This window comes from Zalophus californianus, chromosome 1 (genome assembly GCF_009762305.2).
Source record: "Zalophus californianus isolate mZalCal1 chromosome 1, mZalCal1.pri.v2, whole genome shotgun sequence".
Classification (NCBI taxonomy): domain Eukaryota; kingdom Metazoa; phylum Chordata; class Mammalia; order Carnivora; family Otariidae; genus Zalophus; species Zalophus californianus.
In genome coordinates, this window is record NC_045595.1 from 93224488 (window position 1) to 93248825 (window position 24338).

The 24338-nt window shown below is 44.8% G+C and overlaps 1 protein-coding gene and 1 pseudogene across 1 annotated transcript; one reads left to right on the plus strand and one right to left on the minus strand.

Moving 5' to 3' along the window:
- Positions 1-480: 480 nt before the first annotated feature.
- LOC113916891 (chromobox protein homolog 3-like) lies at positions 481-9391 on the plus strand. Its single transcript, XM_027584046.2, has 2 exons — positions 481-839; positions 9066-9391. Exons 1-2 carry the CDS (start codon positions 614-616, stop codon positions 9389-9391), a joined length of 552 nt encoding a protein of 183 aa, XP_027439847.1. The 5' UTR covers positions 481-613.
- Positions 6666-7288, minus strand: LOC113916890 (annotated as a pseudogene).
- Positions 9392-24338: the final 14947 nt, after the last annotated feature.

Consider the following 24338-nt stretch of genomic DNA (forward strand, 5'->3'; position numbering starts at 1 on the left):
GAAACAAACAAAAAATAAGTATTAGAAAAATTGAACTTTGTTAGGTAATTAGATAGTTTGCATTAATGTTGTAAAGCTATTTTAGAATTACTTTCTTTTCAGACAAATAAAATAGGCAATTGTATTTATTTTGTTAGGATTCTAGATTTTTTTGGCATAGAAGAAAAGGAAGTACCATTGTAGAATCAAGGATTTGAGTAGGAATACTGTATTGTTAGAACTGAACTGGGAACATCGATATGAACTCATACTTTTAAAAGAACAAGAATAGCAAACTGAAAACCTCTGTTTTGTCTCTTCGTCTGTTGAAGTGGCCAGGGAGACGTGTCACCCGACAGCGCATCTCAGCACGCTCATTCTGGCCTGTAGTTCTCTTTTCCCACTGAAAGCACTTGGGAGAAATGGCAGATTCCGAAAGTTCAAGATGAAACTGAACAGCTAAACAACAAGAACAGGAAGCAGGAGGAGCCGCTGCCCGGCGCGCAGCTCCCCAGCCCCCTCCTCCTCGGATGTGGCTGGAGCTTGAGGCGCGCAGGGCCGGAGACGCCGCAGACCCCGGACCCAGAGCAGCTCGGAGGCGGTGAATAATAGCTCTTCAAGTCTGCAATAAAAAATGGTCTCCAATAAAACTACATTGCAAAAAATGGGAAAGAAACAAAATGCAAAGAGTAAAGTGGTAGAAGAGGCAGAGCCTGAAGAATTTGTGGTGGAAAAAGTACTGGACCAACGTGTAGTGAATGGGAAGGTGGAGTATTTCCTGAAGTGGAAGGGATTTACAGATGCTGACAATACTTGGGAACCTGAAGAAAATTTAGATTGTCCAGAGTTAATTGAAGCATTTCTTTTTTTTTAATTGTTTATTGTTATGTTAATCACCATATATTACATCATTAGTTTTTGATGTAGTGTTCCATGATTCATTGTTTGTGCATAACACCCAGTGCTCCACGCAGAATGTGCCCTCTTTAATCCCCATCACCAGGCTAACCCATCCCCCCACCCTCTTCCCCTCTAGAACCCTCAGTTTGTTTTTCAGAGTCCATCGTCTCTCATGGTTCGTCTCCCTGTCCGACTTACTCCCCTTCATTCTTCCCCTCCTGCTATCTTCTTTTTTTTTTTCTTAACATATGTTGCATTATTTGTTTCAGAGGTACAGATCTGTGATTCAACAGTCTTGTACAATTCACAGCGCTCACCATAGCACATACCCTCCCCACTGTCTATCACCCAGCCACCCCATCCCTCCCACCCACCACCACTCCAGCAACACTCAGTTTGTTTCCTGAGATTAAGAATTCTCGTATCAGTGAGGTCATATGATACATGTCTTTCTCTGATTGACTTATTTCACTCAGCGTAACACCCTCCAGTTCTATCCATGTCGTTGCAATTGGCAAGATCTCATTCCTTTTGATGGCTGCATAATATTCCATTGTGTATATATACATCTTCTTTATCCATTCATCTGTCGATGGACATCTTGGCTCTTTCCACAGTTTGGCTATTGTGGACATTGCTGCTATAAACACTGGGGTGCACGTACCCCTTCGGATCCCTACATTTGTATCTTTGGGGTAAATACCCAGTAGTGCAATTGCTGGATCATATGGTAGCTCTATTTTAAACTGTTTGAGGAACCTCCATACTATTTTCCAGAGTGGTTGCACCAGCTTGCATTCCCACCAACAGTGTAGGAGGGTTCCCCTTTCTCCGCATCCCTGCCAACATCTGTGGTTTCCTGCCTTGTTAATTTTAGCCATTCTGACTGGTGTGAGGTGGTATCTCATTGAGGTTTTGATTTGGATTTCCCTGATGCTGAGTGATGTTGAGCACTTTTTCATATGTCTGTTGGCCATTTGGAAGTCTTCTTTGGGAAAATGTCTGTTCATGTCTTCTGCCCATTTATTGATTGGATTATTTGTTCTTTGGGTGTTGAGTTTGATGAGTTCTTTATAGATTTTGGATACTAGCCCTTTATCTGATATGTCATTTGCAAATATTTTCTCCCATTCTGTCGGTTGTCTTTTGGTTTTGTGGACTGTTTCTTTTGCTGTGCAAAGGCTTTTTATCTTGATGAAATCCCAATAGTTCATTTTTGCCCTTGCTTCCCTTGCCTTTGGCGATGTTTCTAGGAAGAAGTTGCTGCGGCTGAGGTCAAAGAGGTTGCTACCTATATTCTCCTTTAGGATTTTGATGGACTCCTGTCTCACGTTTAGGTCTTTCAACCATTTGGAGTGTATTTTTGTGTGTGGTGTAAGGAAATGGTCCAGTTTCATTCTTCTGCATGTGGCTGTCCAATTTTCCCAACACCATTTGTTGAAGAGACTGTCTTTTTTCCATTGGACATTCTTTCCTGCTTTGTCAAAGATGAGTTGACCATAGAGTTGAGGGTCCATTTCTGGGCTCTCGATTCTGTTCCATCGATCTATGTGTCTGTTTTTGTGCCAGTACCATACTGTCTTGATGATGACAGCTTTGTAATAGAGCTGGAAGTCCGGAATTGTGATGCTGCCAGCTTTGCTTTTCTTTTTCAATATTCCTCTGGCTATTCGGGGTCTCTTCTGGTTCCATACAAATTTTAGGATTATTTGTTCTATTTCTATGAAAAAAGTGGATGGTGTTTTGATGGGGATTGCATTGAATGTGTAGTTTGCTCTAGGTAGCACTGACATCTTCACAATGTTTGTTCTTCCAATCCATGAGCATGGAACGTTTTTCCATTTCTTTGTGTCTTCCTCAATTTCTTTCATGAGTATTTTATAGTTTTCTGAGTACAGATCCTTTGCCTCTTTGGTTAAATTTACTCCTAGGTATGTTATGGTTTTGGGTGCAGTTGTAAATGGGATCGACTCCTTGATTTGTCTCTTTTCTGTCTTGTTGTTGGTGTATAGGAATGCCACTGATTTCTGTGCATTGATTTTATATCCTGCTACTTTACTGAATTCCTGTATGAGTTCTAGCAGTTTTGGGGTGGAGTCTTTTGGGTTTTCCACATACAGTATCCTATCATCTGCAAAGAGTGAGAGTTTGACTTCCTCTTTGCCGATTTGGATGCCTTTGATTTCTTTTTGTTGTCTGATTGCTGTGGCTAGGACTTCTAATACTATGTTGAATAGCAGTGGTGAGAGTGGACATCCCTGCCACGTTCCTGACCTATCCTGAGAATGATATTCGCTGTAGGTTTTTCATAGATGGCTTTTAAGATCTTGAGGTATGTACCCTCTATCCCTATACTCTGAAGAGTTTTGATCAAGAAAGGATGCTGTACTTTGTCAAATGCTTTTTCTGCATCTATTGAGAGGATCATATGATTCTTGTTCTTTCTTTTGTTAATGTATTGTATCACGTTGATTGATTTGAGGATGTTGAACCAACCTTGCAGCCCAGGGATAAATCCCACTTGGTCGTGGTGAATAATCCTTTTAATGGACTGTTGGATCCTATTGGCTCGTATTTTGGTGAGAATTTTTGCATCCATGTTCATCAAGGATATTGGTCTGTAATTCTCCTTTTTGATGGGGTCTTTGTCTGGTTTGGGGATCAAGGTAATGCTGGCCTCATAAAATGAGTTTGGAAGTTTTCCTTCCATTTCTATTTTTTGGAACAGTTTCAGGAGAATAGGTATTAATTCTTCTTTAAATGTCTGATAGAATTCCCCTGGGAAGCCGTCTGGCCCTGGGCTTTTGTTTGTTGGGAGATTTTTGATGACTGCTTCAATTTCCTTAGTGGTTATAGGTCTGTTCAGGTTTTCTATTTCTTCCTGGTTCAGTTTTGGTAGTTGATACATCTCTAGGAATGCACCCATTTCTTCCAGGTTATCTAATTTGCTGGCATAGAGTTGCTCATAATATGTTCTTATAATTGTTTGTATTTCTTTGGTGTTGGTTGTGATCTCTCCTCTTTCATTCATGATTTTGTTGATTTGGGTCATTTCTCTTTTCTTTTTGATAAGTCTGGCCAGGGTTTATCAATCTTGTTAATTCTTTCAAAGAACCAGCTCCTAGTTTCGTTGATCTGTTCTACTGTTCTTTTGGTTTCTAGTTCATTGATTTCTGCTCTGATCTTTATTATTTCTCTTCTCCTGCTAGGTTTAGGCTTTATTTGCTGTTCTTTCTCCAGCTCCTTTAGGTGTAGGGTTAGGTTGTGTATTTGAGACCTTTCTTGTTTCTTGAGAAAGGCTTGTATTGCTATATACTTTCCTCTCAGGACTGCCTTTGCTGCATCCCAAAGATTTTGAACAGTTGTGTTTTCATTTTCATTGGTTTCCATGAATTTTTTTAATTCTTCTTTAATTTCCTGGTTGACCCATTCATTCTTTAGTAGGATGCTCTTTAGCCTCCATATATTTGAGTTCTTTCTGACTTTCCTCTTGTGATTGAGTTCTAGTTTCAAAGCATTGTGGTCTGAAAATATGCAGGGAATGATCCCAGTCTTTTGGCACCGGTTGAGACCTGATTTGTCACCTAGGATGTGATCAATTCTGGAGAATGTTCCATGGGCACTAGAGAAGAATGTGTATGCCATTGCTTTGGGATGGAATGTTCTGAATACGTCTGTGAAGTCCATTTGGTCCAGTGTGTCATTTAAAGTCTTTATTTCCTTGTTGATCTTTGGCTTAGATGATCTGTCCATTTCAGTCAGGGGGGTGTTAAAGTCCCCCACTATTATTGTATCATTGTCAATGTGTTTCTTCGCTTTTGTTATTAATTGCCTTATATAATTGGCTGCTCTCATATTAGGGGCATAGATATTACAATTGTTAGATCTTTTTGTTGGATAGACCCTTTAAGTAGGATATAGTGTCCTTCTTCATCTCTTATTACAGTCTTTGTTTTAAAATCTAATTTGTCTGATATAAGGATTGCCACCCCAGCTTTCTTTTGGTGTCCATTAGCATGGTAAATGGTTTTCCACCCCCTCACTTTCAATCTGGGGGTGTCTTTGGGTCTAAAATGAGTCTCTTGCAGACAGCATATTGATGGGTCTTGTTTTTTAATCCAATCTGATAGCCTGTGTCTTTTGATTGGGGCATTGAGCCTATTTACATTCAGGGTAACTGTTGAAAGGTATGAATTTAGTGCCATTGTATTTTTATTGCCTGTAAGCTGACTGTGACTGTATATTGTCTGTGTTCCTTTCTGATCTATGCTGCTTTTAGGCTCTCTCTTTGCTTAGAGGACCCCTTTCAATATTTCTTGGAGGGCTGGTTTCGTGTTTGCAAATTCCTTTAGTTTTTGTTTGTCCTGGAAGCTTTTTGCCTCTCCTTCTATTTTCAATGACAGCCTAGCTGGATATAGTATTGTTGGCTGCATATTTTTCTCGTTTAGTGCTCTGAAGATATCATGCCAGTCCTTTCTGGCCTGCCAGGTCTCTGAGGATAGGTTTGTTGTCAATCTAATATTCCTACCATTGTAGGTTACATATCTCTTCTCCTGAGCTGCTTTCAGGATTTTCTCTTTGTCTCTGAGACTCGTAAGTTTTACTGTTAGATGTTGGGGTGTTGACCTATTATTATTGATTTTGAGAGGGGTTCTCTGTGCCTCCTGGATTTTGATGCCTGTTTCCTTCCTCACATTAGGGAAGTTCTCTGCTATTATTTGCTCCAATATACCTTCTGCCCCTCTTTCTTCTTCTTCTGGGATCCCAATTATTCTAATGTTGTTTCATCTTATCGTATCACTTATCTCTCAAATTCTGCCCTCGTGATCCTGTACTTGTTTATCTCTCTTTTTCTCAGCCTCTTTATTTTCCATCATTTGGTCTTCTATATCGCTGATTCTCTCTTCTGCCTCATTTATCCTAGCAGTTAGTGCCCCCATTTTTGATTGCACCTCATTAATAGCCTTTTTGATTTCAACTTGGTTAGATTTTAGTTCTTTTATTTCTCCAGAAAGGGTTTCTCTAATAACTTCCACGCTTTTTTCAAGCCCAGCTAGTATCTTTAAAGTCATGATTCTGAACTCTAGGTCCGACATTGTACTAATGTCCATATTAAGTAGGTCCCTGGCTGACGGTACTACCTGTTGTTCTTTTTGCTGAGGTGATTTTTTTCGTCTTGTCATTTTGTCCAGAGGAGAATAGATGAATGAGAGAACAAAATGCTACCAGGTTAACAACGTCCCCAGCAAATATACTCTATAGAAATCAGAAAAGACCTGAAACCAGGGGAAAAGAAAGGGAAAGAAAGAAAAAAGAAAGAGGGAAAAAAAAAAGAAAAAGATAAAAAACAAAAACAGAACAATACAAAAAAAGCAGAATATGATCAAATATGATCAGGCTAGTGCATAGATCAGTGCCACACGCTAGATTTTGGGCGTATTTTGGTCTATTAGAAAAAAGTGCTTCCTAAATTTTTTTTTTTTTTGAGAATTACAGCAAATGATTCTATTTGTAATTTCTAACCCTCCCACTGCCTCCCCACCAAAAAACTGTACATGAGTTTACAAACATATTAACATATAAATAATGAGAAGTGTCCTGGTGGGAGCCTCCCCAGCTGTCTCTGCTTGGAGCGGAACACCACGGGGAGCACTGTGCCCACACAAAGTACCCACGATGAGGGGCCTCCGTGGCGGTGGCCATGGGTGCGTGTCACTGGCTTCTTCACACCTTCAGGTCAACCACCAGTCGTGTCTGCTGTGCCCAAGGAAGCTCGGGAAGCCTGGTCATTGCTCTGGCTCGAGCTCGTGCTGGAAGGGGTGCTTATTCTCCCGACAGTGTTTCTTGTGAGCCGGCCAGTCCTTCTGCTGGCACTGCGAGCCTCAGTACCGGGCCACCTGGCAGCACCCACAGATGTTGAACTCGCGAGCTGCTTCTCGATCATCGTGCAGGGAGGGTAATGGCACTCATAGTAGGTGCAGGAGTTCTCCTCCTCTTCTACCACGTCCCCGTTGGTGTTATAGTACTGGGTCACGTTCAGGACAGGGAACTGCTCCTCTATGGGGTCCGTGGGAAGCTGCTGGATCGCCAGCCAGTATAAGCTTTGCTCCCTTTGTTTGCTGGATGTCTCTTCAGCTTTGGGCCGCCAGCCCCACGGCACCAGCTGTAGGTTGTCCAGGCGGTTGTCCACAGTCACAGCATTGAGGTGCACCACCTGAAACCCAGGAGCAATGCCTCCCCTGTGCCGCTCCCACAGCAGCTCATGAAGGAGCCTTCCTGACCCTCTTCCTCGGTTTTTGTCAAAGGCATATGCAAATATCTTAGCACCATTTCCATCTGCATCTACTTCCATCCGGGCCTTCCCGGCCATGTGGCCGAGCCGCACGATGCCCAATTTGAAGTCGGTCATGGCCCGGCCTGCGCTCGGCTGGTGGCACCGCTCCCTCGGGAGGCGCCAGGCTGGGGCTGTGGCCGGGCCAGGGTGGCGCCGCGGTGTGCCGGGTGGGCTGGCTGGCAGGCTGGGGGTCAAGGCCCGGCGGGACGAGGCTGGGCCAGGCTTGGGCCGCCACCGCCTCACACCCGCTGGACCTGCCACGTGCTGCTGCCGCGGTGCGCGCGCACCACCGCAAGCCTAAAATTTTAAAGGAAGAAAGACATATATGTACAAAATAAGGGTTGATACAATGAAGGGATGGAAGATGACTGTAAAGATGAAAATTATAAAAGATTTTATAAAAGGAATTGATAAGATAAGAAGTTGTTTGAAAAAAGAAATAAGAAGATTTAAAAAAAAAAGAAAAAAAGAGGGAGAGAATGTGATCAGGCAGGAGACTAGAACAAAGCCATACACTAGTGATTTAGGGTATATTTTGATCTGTTAGAAGAAACTGTATCTCAAAATTTTAAAGAGAGAACAACTTATATATATGCCAAAAATAAGGGTAGCTACTATGAAGGGATAAAATATGACTCTAAAAATGAAAAATGAAAAATAAAAAATATTTTTTTAAAAAAGGGATTGATAAGATATTGGTTGAAAACGGGAAAAAGAAAAATTAATAAAAAAACAGTTAAAAAAATTAACTTTGATAAACTAATGAATCATGGTAAAAAAAATGCCATGAATTCTATGTGCAGTATTCCCCTAGTGCTGGAGTTCTCCCGTTCTCCTTGATTGGTAAACTTGGTCTTGGCTTGCTGGCTGTTCATGCTGATCTTCTGGGGGAGGGGCCTATTGCTGTGGTTTCCAGATGTCTTTGCCGGAGGCTGAATTGCCCCACCCTTGTCGGTCCAGGCTAAGCAAGCTGCTGGGGTTTGCCCTCAGGAGCTTTTGTTCCCTGCAAGCTCTCGGTACAGCTTTGGAGGACCGGGGTGAAAATGGTGGCCTCACAATCTCCACCAGGCGGAGCTGAGAACTCGGGGCCCCACTCCTCAGTGCGCCCCCAGAGAAAAGCAGTCACTCCCGTGTCCCCGGTCTCCGGCCGCACTCCGTGCTCACCCGGCCTGTGACCGAGCGTTTCTATCTCTGGCACCCGACCCCGTGTGGAGTCTCCAAACCCAGCAGATCCCTGCGGTGAGCTTCCACGCCACTCCTCCCCGGGGGAGGAGGGGAGTCTCCCCAGCTCTGCCGCTTGTTGGGTCCCTGCTGGAGGAGCAGTGGCCCGACTGGGCTGCGGATCACAGTTTATGGCCACCCCGAGCTGAGAGCCCGCTCCTCGGCTCCGTCTCTGCAGCCGGCTTCCCCGCTCCGATACCTGGGAGCTCTGCCGCACTCAGGCTCCCCCGGTCTTTCTGTGACCCCAAGGGTCCTGAGACCCCACTGTCCCGCGAGGGTTCCACCCCCGCTTAGCCACTGGAGCGACGTCCCTCAGCGGATTCGACTTCTAAAAGGTCCGATTTTGTGCTCCGCGGCTCTAGCACTTGCCCGAAGCGGCCGGCGGAGGCCCCTCCCCCGCCGTCTATCCTCCCGAATATCGCCTCGGATTCACTTCTCCGCACGTCCTACCTTCCAGTAAGTGGTCGCTTCTCTGTTCAGAGAGTTGTTGCTACTCTCCTCTTCGATCTCCTGTTGAGTTCGTAGGTGTTCAGAATGGTTTGATTCCCTATCCAGCTGAATTCCTGAGACCAGAGGAAATCCAGGTCTCCTACTCCTCCGCCATCTTGCTCCGCCCCCCTAATTGAAGCATTTCTTAATTCTCAAAAAGCTGGTAAAGAAAAAGATGGTACAAAAAGAAAATCTTTATCTGACAGTGAATCTGATGATAGCAAATCAAAGAAGAAAAGAGATGCTGCTGATAAACCAAGAGGCTTTGCCAGAGGTCTTGATCCTGAACGAATAATTGGTGCCACGGACAGCAGTAGAGAATTAATGTTTCTCATGAAGTGGAAAGATTCAGATGAGGCAGACTTGGTGCTGGCAAAAGAGGCAAATATGAAGTGTCCTCAGATTGTAATTGCTTTTTATGAAGAGAGACTAACTTGGCATTCTTGTCCAGAAGATGAAGCTCAATAACTGTTTGTATTGCTTTATATATATATATAAAATCCGGGTCTTTGTTTTTTGATTTATTAGTGTGAAGAAATAACATTCTAATGGAAATCAAGTTCGATATGTTTGTTTTGAAGTAGTATTGGGGGAGTTGTTGGGGTTTTTTTGCATCTATAGCACTGGTTACTTTGAACAAATAAAAGCTTTCTGTAGTTGCTTCCTTTAACAGAAAAAAAAACATTTGAGACCATGGTATATTATCCCCCCGCATTAGAGAACACCTTTTCTAAATGTTGGGGGAAATCTTCATGGTCGTTACTCAGTCAGAATTTGTGTTTAACTCCTATATGCCTAAGGACCATTCTGGATTTTTTGTTTATTTAGGGGGTTTTTGTGTGTATACTTAAAATACATACATAAATGGTTTTTGTTTTTTAACATTCACCAAAACAAAAACAGCACTTATAACCATGGATAAGCCCGTGTTTCCAGGATGCTATCATTTTCAGCAACTTAAGAAATAAATCACTTAAAGTTAAAAAAAAAAAAGAAAGAAAAGCACAGGAAGCAGGAGAGTTTAAATGGATTAATGGAATCAAAGGGACACAAGAACCAACCTAGAAGGGGCTCCCACCGGCAAAGCTGGGACAACTTGAACATCAGAAATAAGAGTATTGGCTGAGGTCTGTTGACATATAGTAAACCTGAAGGCAGGGGCATTAAATGGAATGCAGAGCGCATCTAAATCATGTAGACTAAGAGAAGGTTAAAAAAAAAAAGTGTTTTGTTGGATTACTGTCTTCTCGATTGCATAGACATAGAAAACAGAAACTAGTAAACACGAATGTCTCAGGAGGAATTTTTCTGTTTCAAGGGAACAGAAGTGGATTGACCCTGTAAGTTATAACCCTGAGGCAGACAGGGCCACATAAAAATATCAAAATCCAGTGGAATTATCTTTGATGATACTCATGTATTAAGAAGACCCATAAAGTTGATGTTTAGTACTTAAGTTTTAATGGATTCCGGCCTTCCAAACTTCCTGAGTCTGGCTTGTGTTTGTCTCTTCTGGCCAGCTTGTGGCACCCTCTGGGGACAAGGCAGGAAATAGGAATTATGTAATTTTGGTGACTCCATGCAACAGCTAAATGCTCTGATATTTGCAATGTAAAAATGAGAAGTAAAATTTGCACTAATTAAAATTAAAAAAAAATTTTTTTTTTACTTAGAACACATTAAACAGCAAATAAAAACCACCATGACAGGCATAGAAAAAGATCACATAAGGGAAAAGCTTTTTATACGCCTTTAATGACGTTTTTTCTGCTTCATGCACAGGGGGCCCCACAAATTACGCGGTTGACCCCGTTTGTAGTCAATGTGCATCACCAATGAAGGAGACAGAGGAGGTAGGAATTACTCCTGAGTCCAGGGCCTGAGAAACTGGGAGAATGACAGACTGGGAAGGCGGAGTGGCCTGTGATTGGGGCAAGGATAATGAGTGTGTTTTGGAATATAGGGGGTTTGGGGTGCCACGTGTCCAGAAAGCAGTGGGAGCAGCAGTCCCAGAGCATGAGCGGCTGGCTGTGTGGAGGGAGGTCGGGAGGTGTGAGCAGAGGATTGAGGGTCTGTCAGTTTGTTCTGTCTCTTCATCTTTGCGGTTTCCTGGAACTCGAGGGAGCTGAACTGCAAGCGGTGGGGTTGATTGTCAGCCTCCTGTGCCGTACGGGGAAGAGGCCATTGGGTTTGGCAGGATGGCTGTGTTAAATGTGGGGGCTGAGGGTTCCACTGCCCAGAGCTTCGAAAGGAATGAGAAGAAGTGGAAGGGGCAGCCTACTCCTTCCAAAAGCATGGGTCCAGGAGGAAAGAATTAAGGAGAGGAAGTCAGGAGTGGCTGGGGTAGCAGATGCCAGCATGCCAGACTGACTCAGGGAATGTTAACAAGGACGCATGCGGGGTCCTCAGATGACTTGAAGAAGGATCTCCTGGGGCAGGTTGGGGGGCGGTAGTAATCTGCTGTTCAGAAAACAAACGAACAAACAACAAAAGAATGAAGGGGGCGGAAATCGGAGGGGGAGATGAACCATGAGAGACGATGGCCTCTGAAAAACAAACAGGGTTCTAGAGGGGAGGCGGGGGATGGGTTAGCCTGCTGATGGGTATTAAAGAGGGCACACTCTGCATGGAGCACTGGGTGTTATATACAAACAATGAATCATGGAACACTACATCAAAAACTAATGATGTAATGTATGGTGATTAACATAACAATAAAAAATTTAAAAAAAAAGGAGAACAAAACCCTGCAATTATTCAGAAGGTGGCTAGGATTCAGAACACTGAGCTGGAGCCTGATCCTGTTTAGAGATACATTTTTGTCCTAATGTAGCTGGTTCCTTGCTATGACCATAGGCACAGGGGGTTGAGGATCGGCCCAAGTGCCACAGGCCTCAAGTGTCCAGGCTCCCCGAGGCTGATGGGGTCGGAATGAGTGTGCGAGGCCTTGCAGGTCAGGGAGCCAAGCTTCTGGAACAGGGCAGCTGTAGGGAGAAGCTGGATCACAGGAGCAGGTACTTGGGGTCACACGACATCTGCCTCATTCCAAGCCTTAACCTACATAAATGTGCATGCACCCCTGAACACAGAGCTGGAGGCACCTGGGCTGCCTTGCTGGGGGGAGCTGTGCTGGACGGTTGAGGTGCCCTCCAACAAGAGATACCTGGAAGCCTTGAATGTGGGCAAACCCCTGGGCCCCATCAGGCAGCCCAAATGGGGTCTGACTGTTGCAAGTTAAAGGCTACTACCTCTGAAAGATGTTCGGGGGGTGGGATCCCTCCACACAGGAGGGTGTGCGGGTGGTTTGGGACCCGGCTGCGCTCCACAGGCCTGGAGGGCCCCAGCTGCACTGGGTGGGCCGATGGGGTGTGTACTGCGCAGGCGGGAGCCGTGCAGGTCCGGGGAGCCAGCACTGGAAACACGGCAGCTGTAGGAAGAGGCTGAGTTCCCTGAGGGAGCTACTGGGGTTATCTGGCAATGCCTAATTCCAAACCCTAGCTACAGAAACACACATAATCCCCCTGAAAGAGAAGCTGGATGAGTCTGGACTGCCTAGTCAGGACGAGGCCCGGTGGGCTGCCCAGGTACCATTCTCTAGAGACATCTGGGAGACTTGATGACTGGTAAGCCGGGGACCCTAGCAGGCAGCCCGTCCAAATGGGGACTGACTGTTGCCCCTTTAGAGCAGCCGCCTCAGATAAATTTTGGGGAGTTGGGCTCCCTTCACTCAGGAGGCTGTGCAGGTGGTTTGGGACCGACCTGAGCCCACAGGCCTGGAGGGCCTGGGCTGACCTGGGCAGGCCGACAGCGTGTGTGCTGGGCATGCATGAACCAGGTATGTCAGGGGAGCCAGGGACCTGGTACAGGGCAAGTGTCTGGAGATGCCCTACAAAGTGGCTGCAAGCTGTGGGGGCTCAAGGCTCCAAGCTCTCACCTACACAAATGTGCATATTCCCCTGGGGGCAGAGCTGGAGGAATATGGGCTCCCTTGCCAGGGTGGGGCTGCGTGGGAAGGTCAGAGCATCCTCCAATAAGAGACACCTGGGAGCCTTGCTTTCTGCAGGAGCCCTAACCATATCCAGGTAGCCATTCTGAGTGGGGACTGATTGGTGCTGGTATAAAGCTACTACTAGAAAAGATTTTCAGGGAGTGGGCACTCTCTATACCCAGGGATATGCAGGCAACATGGATGACTCAGGAACTACATAGAAGTAGCCCATCAGCCCCGCCCCTCAGGCCTCAGCAGCCATACATCATCTTCCTTTTTGGGACTGGTCTGAACCCAAAAGGCCCGGAGGTCCCAGCAGCCAAAGGTTGCCTGGCCCAGGGCAGGCTGTGCAGGTGCCACAGTGCAGGTCAGAGGAGCGAGGGACCTGCACCAGGCAACTGTAAGGAGAGCCTGGGTCATAGAAGCAGGCTACTGGGGTTACTTGGTGTCTGCCTAATGCCAAGGCCTAAACGACACAAATGCCCATAATCTCCCTCAAGGCAGAGCTGGAGGCATCTGGACTGCCTTTCCAGGGTGGGGCTGTACTGGACTGTGGGGCTACCCTCCAGTAAGAGACACCTGGGAGCTTTGATTGCAGGTGAACCCTGGGACCCTATTAGACAGCAAGTCCAAATGGGGTCCTTTTTTTTTTTCCCCAAAGATTTTATTTATTTATTTGACAGAGAGAGACACAGCGAGAGAGGGAACACAAGCAGGGGGAGTGGAGAGGGAGAAGCAGGCTTCCCGCTGAGCAGGGAGCCCGATGCGGGGCTCGATCCCAGGACCCCGGGACCATGACCTGAGCCGAAGGCAGACGCCTAACGCTTGAGCCACCCAGGCGCCCCTCAAATGGGGTCCTTGAGGGTCCTCTTGTTCTGCCTCTGTGGGGTTGGGGGATGCTCTCTCCTTCCATGATACAGCCTTCCTTCACTCCCCACTGCCTAGACTGAGGTCCATGTTCTTTTTGTCCCTCCCAGGAAGGTGGACACCACTCTGTGGGAGCTGACGTGGGGTGGACTAGCTTAACATCCTGGAGAACCCCACTACCAGAGGCAGTGGGAGCAGAGGGACCAATAATGCAGCTTCAGTCTTCAGACCCCCTAGGTTTGAATTATGGCTCTATCACTTAATAGCTGTGTGATCTTCAGCGAATTACTTAGCTTCTCTGAGCTTCAGTTACTCATCTGAAAAATGGGACTGACATTACTTTCCATCAGGATGGGTAGATGAGTAAATGAGAAAATGTATGTAAAGTTTTTTAGTGCAGTGTCTGGTGTGCAGTTGGTATGCAGTGGTTCTAGTCAACTGAACTTCTTGCTGATTGGCCAGTTGCTCAGCTCTCGTATGGCTGCTGAGGTGTGAGGGCTGTGGCTGTGTGGGCTGCTTCTATCCTAAGCAAATGTAGTTCCTGCGCCATCCATGTTGCCTCTCGGGGTCTGGACTCTCCACCTGCCCCAATGGGAGTGCTCAGGCCCCTCTTCTTGTTTTTCTTACGTTAATTGGTTGTTGGAGATTCAAAGTTTGGGCTGATCAGCCAGGCTGGGCTGATGATGCAACCTCAGGAAAGAATAGGAGCCTGGTGAGAGCCGCACATTGGAGGCACAGAGCCTTCTGAGCCTGTTGGAGTAGCAGGCTGACATATGTGGTATCAGCATCTGCACCTGAGATTTTATCTGAAAGTCCTGAACCACCTCTGAAGTGTCCCACTGTGAAAGGGAGGGCTTGAGGAAGCTTCTGGCACTGGGACTCTCCACAATGTGGAATAGTCTGTCCTCCATCAGCTCTCATGGAGAGGAGTCCCCTCTTCTGGGCAGGCAGGACAAGAGAGGGAGGGATTTCTGCCAAAGCCAATAATAAGCAAGTAAGCAAGTTCTTCCCATCACTAGGGGAAAATGTAGTTATTTGTAGAGATGGGCTTGTTCACTCTGTTGCAAAACTGAGGTGACTTGGGGCTGGGGCATATATCCTGCTTGTCTAGCTCAGTAGTGTCTGAGGCATGACTGGAAGACATCTGATCAAGATGATGGAGTGAGCACACATCAAACCCTCTCTGTAACCTCCTCCAAACAGAAGAATGACAGATGATACACACATACACACACACTCACAATCTTTGTGGACCAATAGTGAAGAATAAACCTATAGAGTAAGCTGATGAAGGATAGCCCAAGGGTAGAAGGAACTGGGTGTATATATAGGTTGGGCTTCAAAGCTCATGTGGGAATGGAAATAACTATACCCCAAGCTTGGCAGGAGAATGGATCCATGCTCACTGCCTGAAGCTGAGGTTGGGGCTGGTTGTCTTGTCTGTTTAGTGAACGGGGACTGAAAACACTCCAGAAGTGTGCTGCTTGCCCATGGTGCCGGAAGAAAAAGGGGCATCTTTGTCTGGCCTGGTCCTGCACAGGGGAAAAGCATCAGGAATTTTATTGGCTTAGAGAAAATACTTGAAACTCCATAAGACCTAGTCCTGAGTGTGTAAACTAGGAGGAATAGGCTAAGATAGCTGCAGAAGTATCTACCATAGAAGGCCTTGTTCATGGAAAACACTGCTATGCAGAATGAGCTATAAAATAAAAATGACAAAGGACATGATGAAATTCATTATGAGGCATATTTCAGACTCAGCAACCAGAAAAATTCATAACACAAGAGATGGAAATAATGGATACTTTGAAAATCTACTGACTCATGGGGTATCTCCATCCTCCCTTAAAATTTACCTGGGTATGGGGCGCCTGGGTGGCTCAGTTGGTTAAGCGACTGCCTTCAGCTCGGGTCATGATCCTGGAGTCCCGGGATCGAGTCCCATGTCAGGCTCCCTGCTCGAAGCAGGGAGAAGCAGGGGGTCTGCTTCTCCCTCCGACTCTCTTCCCTCTCGTGCTCTCTATCTCTCATTCTCTCTCAAATAAATAAATAAAATCTTTTTTTTAAAGATTTATTTATTTATTTATTTGAGAGAGAGAATGAGAGAGAGAGAGAGCACATGAGAGGAGGGAGGGTTAGAGGGAGAAGCAGACCCCCCGCTGAGCAGGGAGCCTGATGCGGGACTTGATCCTGGAACTCCAGGATCATGACCTGAGCCGAAGGCAGTTGCTTAACCAACTGAGCCACCCAGGTGCCCAATAAATAAAATCTTTAAAAAAAATGTTAAAAAAAATTTACCTGGGTGGGCAGTTCTTTTTCCTTGTCAGTTGATGACTTTTGGGGTCACTTTTAGGTGATAGAAAGCTCTATAGTCACTTTAACACAGTCACTTTAATTCAAGTCATAATTAAAACTGCCTATTCCCAGTAATAAAAACATTGAACTCTTATGAGAGAGAAAGCTTCTTTTGTCTTTAGCAGGTTGGGTTCCTTACTTCAGGGAAGTGTGTGGTCTGTTTCCATTTCCTTTTTACCTCCTCTTCCTGCACCTGCTGCCATTATGGGCCCATCTGAGACTGGATTTCAAGAAGGATAGAGTGGAAAGGGGATTCAGGAAGGGACTTACTTGTTTGGAACAGTTGAAAGCTCAGTTTGGGTTCCCTGGGACTGGTTGAGGTTTAAAGCTGATTTCCTTCTCCTATGGACACTTTCATGAGCTCTTTGTAAGCTTTTCTGTTGAAATTCTCAGACTGTAAGTCCATGATGTAGGCAATGAATTTAATTTTTCCAGCTTTTGATGGTTACTTTTATGTGTCAACTTGACTGGGACATGGGAATGCCCAGATATTTGGATAAACATTATTCTGGTTGTGTCAGTGAGGGTTTTTCTGAATGAGGTTAACATTTGAATTGGTAGACTGAGTAAAGCAGATTGCCCTCTCCAATGTGGGTGAGGTTCATCCAATCCAGTGAAGTCCTGAATGGAATAAGAAGGCTGAGTGAGAAAGAATTCTTTCTCTACTTTACTGTTTTCAAGCTGGGTTATCAGTCTCCTCCTGCCTTCAGACTCAGACTGGAAATTATACCATTGCTCTCCTGGGTCTCTAGTTTGCCAAGTAAAGATCCTGGGACTTCTTAGTCTCCATAATCCCACGAGCCAATTCCTTGTTATCTATCTATTGATCCATCTCTAACTCCCAGACTAATACAGATTTTGGTACTGAGAGTGGTTCTAGAGGAACAGAATTTTAAGGATGAATTTTCTGAACTGGTTTGGGGGTTTCTGGAATTGGTTCTCTAATCTAATTAGGTTTAAACATGCTAATGACTCTATTTCCTATAGTAAAGAGGACACTGATAATCCATGGCATAATTTGCCAATAAAGATGTGCAAAATATCATTATTGGACATTCCTAATCAACCACTAATAAACAAGGAGTTGGTTAACTGTATATTTAGTATTTTCTAACATTTTTTGAAAAATAACAAATCTAATGAGGTTGGCTGGTTGCTTCTAATGTTGCTGGACAAAGTGTCAAAAGAAAAGGATGAGCTCAGGGATTTGAATTCCCAGCTCAAATGCCACATAAATCACCTGAAAGCTTCTATGTGTACCCTGAAAGAGACTCTTATCTACTATAGCTGAAGAGTTGAAATTGCTGAAAATCAAATGCAGAATCTTACCCTGCAATAGGCTGAATTATAATGTAAATTGAACACCCAGCCTTGCAGGGTATTAAAGTGAGGGCATAGATTGGGAAAGAATGGGATCCTGTAGATTGAATTGGAGGTGTGTAGGAAGTTCCTGATGAAGCTGGGGACCTTGAGCCCCCAAATGTTGATGAATCTTTTTTGCCTGTGGAAGAGGACTCCCTACCCACAGTAGAAGCAGGCTTCCCACCCCTAGTGATAGTGATACCCTACTGAGAGAATTAACTCTGCATTGGCTGAGGAAGCTATAATGGCCACCCCTGAGGCAGTCGCCATGCAAGACAATGGTGAGTTTCTCAGGCCCCACAGCCACCTCCCATTTTGGCTTCTAGACCTATAACTAGACTCAAATCCCAGCAGTCCCTAAAGGTGAGGTACCAAGTGTGACCCATGAGGTGATGCACTACACTCCAAAAGACTACTTGAGTTTTCTAATTTGTGTAGACAGAAATCTGGGGAACATGTGGGAATGGATATTGAGGGTGTGTGGTAATAGTGGGAGGAACATTAATTTGGATCATGTCGAATTTATTGATATAGGTTCACTAAGCAGAGATTCTGCATTTATGCTGCAAGCTCAAGGAGTTAGGAAGGGCTCTAACAATTCGTTTGGTTAACATAAACATGGACCAAAAGGTGGCTCACAGTGAGCAAAAGTGGTGGCACTCAGCTGCCAAAGGCAAGGTGAGTGTAGTTACTGCAGTGGACAGCAGAGTCAAAGCAGCAATCAAGAATAGTCCAACTCAGACTGACCTATGGTGTTGGCTAGTTGCTCATGGTGTTCCTAGAGGTGAAAGTAGACAGGAAGCCTACGAAATTTTTACTTGGTCTGCATAAGAAAAGTTCTAAGTCAAGTGAACAAGTTTAACCTGAATCATAAAAACAGAGTCCTAGCTCCTCAATCAATTCCCGAACTTGAGCCAGTTTATGAACCCAGACCCCCCTGAATGAAGGGGAGGCTAGTTCTCCTTTAGGAGGACCCTGGTACACACCCAAAAATGTACACTGTGAATCTTCCTCCCAGTCTTCCCCAAAGGGATTTATGGCCTTTAGAAGGGCAACTGTGCACTGGGGAAAAGGAAATAATCAGAGCTGTTGGGGACCACTGGACATGACTCTGAATTGACATTAACTCCAGGAGACCCAAAACATCACTGTGGTCCACCAGTCAAAGATAGGGAGTTATGGAGGTCAGGTGATTTTTTTTTTTTAAAGATTTTATTTATTTATTTGTCAGAGAGAGAGAGAGAGAGAGAGAGTGCAAGCACAAGCAGGGGGAGCGGCAGGCAGAGGGAGAAGCAGGCTTCCTGCTGAGCAGGGAGCCCGATATGGGACTTGACCCCAGGACCCTGGGATCATGACCTGAGCCAAAGGCAGCTGCTTAACCGACTGAGCCACCCAGGCATCCCTGGAGGTCAGGTGATTTGATGGAGTTTTAATTTAGGTTTGATTCATAGTGGACCCACTGGGACCTTGACCACATCTTGTGTTTATTTCCCTTGTTTTAGAATGAATAGTAGGAAAATAGTAAATCAAAACAATACCAAGCTCCTGGAGGGATTGCAGAGGTTAGTGCTACCATAAAGGACTTGAAAGAAGCACAGGTGGTGATTCCCACTATATCCCCATTTTACTCACCTATTTGACCTATTTGGAAGACAGACGGATCTTGGAGAATGACAGTGGATTATGGATTATCGTAAACTTAACTAGGTTGTGACTCCAGGTGCACCTGCTGTACCAGACAGGGTTTCATTGCTTGAGCAAACCAGCCCATCCCTGGGTACCTAGTGTGCAGCTATTGATTTTCCCATTGCTTTTTTCTCAAAACCTGCCAGTAAAGATCACCAAAGCAGTTTGCTTTTGCCTGGGAAGGCCAGCAGTACACCTTCACTGTCCTACCTCAAGGGTATATCAACTCTCTAGCCCTGTGTCATAATTTAATTCACAGGAATCTTGATCACCTTTCTCTTCTCTAAGGTATCATACTGATCCATTACACTGATGACATTATGCTAATTGGATCTAGTGAACAAGAAGTAGCAACTACTCTAGACTTATTGGTCAAATATATGTGTGTCAGAGGGTGGGAAATAAATCTGATTAAAATTCAGGGGCCTTCTTTTTTATTGTTATGTTAATCACCATATATTACATCATAAGTTTTTGATGTAGTGTTCCATGATTCATTGTTTGTGCATAACACCCAGTGCTCCACGCAGAACGTGCCCTCTTTAATACCCATCACCAGGCTAGCCCATCCCCCCACCCCCCTCCCCTCTGGAACCCTCAGTTTGTTTTTCAGAGTCCATCGTCTCTCATGGTTTGTCTCCCCCTCCGAAAATTCAGGGGCCTTTTATCTCAGTGAAATTTCTAGGGGTCCAGTAGTGTAGGACATGTTGAGACATCTTTTCCAAGGCATCTGGCCTTTCCTACAACCAAAAATGTGGCATAATACCTAGTGGGCCTCTTTGGATTTTAGAGGCAACATATTCCTCATTTGGGTGTGTTACTCTAGCCCATTTACAGGGGCCCAAAAAGCTGCTAGTTATGAGTGGGGCCCAGACAAGAGAAAGCTCTACAACAGGGCCAGGCTGCTGTGCAAACTGCTCTGCTGCTTGGGCCATATGCTTCTGCAGATCCAGTGGGGCTTAAAACCATCAGCGGCAGATAGAGATGCTTTTTGGAACTTTTTACATGCCCTTGCAGGTGAATCATAGCACAGGCCCTTAGGATTTTGGAGTAAAGTTCTGGCATCTTCAGCAGATAACTACATTCCTTTTGAGAAGCAGCTCTTGGCCTGCTCCTGGGCCTTAGTAGAGATAAAATGCTTAACTATGGGCAACAAACTTACCACGTGGCTGAGCTGCCAATCATGAACTGGGTGTTATCTGACACACCAAGCCATAAAGTTGGACACAACATACTCCATCATCAAATGGAAGTGGCATATATATATTTGTGATTGGGCCTCAGCCGGCCCAGAAGATACAAGTAAGTTATATGAGGAAGTAGCCCAAACGTCCATGATCCCTACTCTTGCTACATTGACTTTTCCCTTTCAGCCTGCACCTTTGGCCTCATGGAGAGTTCCCTATGATCAGAAGAAGAGAGGATTTGGGCCTGGCTTATAATTATACAGGCACTATCCAAAAGTGGACTGCTGTAGCACTGTAGCTCCTCTCTGGGATATCCCTGATGGACAGTGGTGAAGGGAAATCCTCCCAGTGGGCAGAATTTGAGCAGTGTGCCTGGTGGTTCACTTTGCTTGGAAAGGAGAAATGGCCAGATGTGTGAATATATGCTGATTCATGGCTGTGGCCACTGGTTTGGCTGGATGGTTAGGGACTTGGAAGGAACATGATTGAAAAATTGGTAACAAAAACTTTGGGGAAGAGATATGTGGATATGTGTTTCTTGCCTCTGAAAGGGCAAGAAACATGAAGATATTTGTGTCCCATTGAATGCTCACTAAATGGTGACTTTAGAAGAGGAGGATTGTAATAATCAGGTTGATAGGATGATCCATTAGGTGGATTCCATTCAGCCTCTTTCCCCAGTCATTCCTGTCATCATTCAATGGACTCATGTATGAGGTGGCCATGGTGGCAGGGATAGAGGTTATGCATAGACTCAGTAACATGGATTTCTCTCATCAAGGCCAACCTTGCTGTGGCCACTGATAGTGCTCAGTCTTCTAGCAGAGACCAACATTGAATGCCATATAGCACTGTTCCCTGGGGTGATTAGCTTGTGACCTGGTGGCAGGTTGATTACATTGGATCACTTCCATCATGGAAGGGGTAGAACTTTTTTCTTACTGGAATAGACACTTATTCTGCTTATGGATTTGCCTTCCCTGCATACTGCCAAAACCACCACCCATGGACTTACAGAATGCCTTATCCACTGTCATGGTATCCCACACAGTATTACTTCTTCTTCTTCTTTTTCTTTTTTAAAGATTTTATTTACTCATTTATTTGAGCGAGAGAGAGAGGGAGAGAGAGAGGGAGAGAACATAAGCAAGGGGAGGGGTAGAGGCAGAGGGAGAGAGAGAATCTCAAGCAGACTCTGTGCTGAGTATGGTGCCTGACTCAGGGATCCATCTCACTTTCCTGAGATCATGACCTGAGCTGAAATCAAGAGTCAGACACTTAACTGAGTCACCCAGGTGCCCTCAGAATTGCTTCTGATCAAGGAACTTCACAGCAAAAGAAGTGCTGCAATGAACCCATGCATATGTGGAATTCATTGATCTTACCATGTTCTACACCATCCCGAAGCACGTGGCTTGATGGAACTATGGAATGGCCTTTTGAAGACTCACTTACCAACTAGATGGCAATACCTTTGCAGGACTAGGGCAAGGCTCTTCACAAGACTATTTATTCTCTGAATCAGTGTCCTATATAAAGTAGTACCCTTTTTCCCAAGCCAACATTCATGCACCCAAGAATCAAGAGGTGGAAATGGGAGTGGCACCACTCATTATTATCTCTAGTGACCCAAAAGCAAAATTTTTGGGTTTCCTGTTCTCATGACCTTATGCTCTGTTGGCCTAGAGCTCTTAGTTACAGAGGGAGGAAAGCCTCCACCATTGAACTAGAAGTTAAGACCACTGTGTGGCTACTTTACAGTCCTCATGTCTCTGAATTAGGAGGCAAAGGAAGGAGTTACAGTGCGGGCTAATGGGGAAACTGGACTCCTACTCTACGGTGGAGGTAACAAAGTGTATGGAATACAGGAGTTCCCTTAGGGTATCTCCTACTATTACCATGTGTTGTGATTAAGCTCAATGGAAAACCATAACAGTCCAACCCAGGCAGGACCACTAATGGCCCAGATCTTTCAGGAATGAGGGTTTGAGTCACCTCAGCAGGTAAAGAGCCAGCTGAGGTGCTTGTTGAAGACAAAGGAAACAGGTAGCAGAAGAAGATGGTTATAAATACCACATGACCAGATACAGAAATGAGGAGTCTGTCACAAGTATTCCTCCTCACTGTATTATGGATATGTTTATAGGTGTGTGTGAGTGTATAAAGCAAATATCTTTGTTTTCTTCCCTCTCTTATTCCTTTATCAGGCAACATAAGATATACTGACTTTATATCATAGTATTTAAGTTATGGGATATCAGAGAGAAGTAAACAGTACACAAGGACTTTATCTCCTTGAGAGTTAGTGTGGTTTTAATTGTATGTGGGATAGTTATATCATGTTGGGTGGCATTATGACCTTGTTATTATCCTTATTTAGAGATAAAGCATGTTTTAAGGCGAGGCATATGAATGCCAATTTCACAAGGAGTGCGCTTGTGATGGTTAATTTTGTTTCAACTTGACTGGGCCATGGGGTACCCGGATATTTGGATAAACATTCTGGGTGTGTTTGTGAAGGTGTTTCTGGGTGAGATTAACATTTGAATTGGTAGACTGAGTAAAGCAGATTGCCCTCTCCAGAGTATGTGAGCCTCATCTAATCCACTGAAGGCCTGAAGAGAGTAAGAAGGCTGAGTAAGAAAGAATTCTCTCTTTGCTGGTCCTCAAGCGGGGATGTCAGTCTCCTCCTGCCTTCAGACTGGGACTCCGACTGCAACTTACACCATTGCTCTCCTTGCCAACACAGATCTTGGGACTTTTCATCCTCCATAATCATGTGAACTGATTTCCTTATTATCTCTCTATGTATCTAGTTCTGTTTCTGTGGAGAACCCAAACTAGTACACAGCTGCACTTTCCTCCTTGGCATCTGGTTTTCCCAGATGTTGCCATCTACTCTGCATTCACAGGCCCTTTGGCCTCCTCAGAGTGAGCCAGGCACCCACCCTCTTCATTCCCCAATGGCAGTGAGCACATTTTAGGCTCTCTGCATGGAATCCTAAAGTTGGGCTTTAGAGATAAATTGCCCCCACTTCACCTTTCCCCAGCAGTGAAACTCAGAGCACTCTAGCAGCTCTCCAGAGACATCCTCCTCACAAATCCTTTGAAATTTCCAACAACTCAACCCTTTTTATAGCCTCTCAATGGGTGACAGTTATAATATTTGGATATTACTTTTAAGTTTAATATCATGTTACATATTGAAGAGGTAAAGAGGGAGTAGCATTTTTGCAATGAGACCAAGAGATTATTAAATATGAACAGGGGGTTAGATATCACATACAATGTGTTCTAGAACTCTCGAGATAAAGTTTGGGGACTCGGGAACGGAGGGGTCAGTGATAAACCTTCATTTGGAGATTTGGGGAGCAGACACCTTCCCCTTAAAATGTGATATGAGATAGGCCCCTAAATCTAAGGGCCGAGGTAAGGAAAGAAAACTTATGCATTGACTAAGTTTAAATATAAAATGCCTGATTTCATCCTGGACAGACCACGATTCTACTTTCTGCCATTGGGAGGAAAGGAAACTCCAAATAAAGGTAAAACTGAGTTATGTAACAATAACAAAAAAGTCGTATCATGTATACTGTATGTATATACACACACATATACACACATATGTGTATTTATGTATGACTTGTCATCTAGATTGTTACACACATATTGTTACATATGTGTATATGGCCTTATTAGGTTCTGTTCTTTATTTTTTAAAGATTTTATTTATTTATTTGACACAGAGAGAGAAAGAGAACAAGCTGGGGGAGCAGCAGGGGGAGCTGCAGAGAGAGAGAGAGGGAGAAGCAGACTCCCCGAAGAGCCGAGAGTCCCGACGGTGGGGGCGGGGGCTCCATCCCAGGACCTTGGACTTAGGACCTAAGCCAAAGGCAGACGCTTAACCAACTGAGCCACCCAGGCGCCCCTCTTTTCTTTTTTAAATTCCAAACACTGCTGCAATGACTAT

Excerpts from the sequence above, each read along its gene's own strand:
- LOC113916891 (XM_027584046.2), top strand. The coding sequence starts at position 614 with ATGGTCTCCAATAAAACTACATTGCAAAAAATGGGAAAGAAACAAAAT. Across the intron at positions 840-9,065 it reads TCCAGAGTTAATTGAAGCAT|TTCTTAATTCTCAAAAAGCT; the intron begins TTCTTTTTTTTT and ends TAATTGAAGCAT.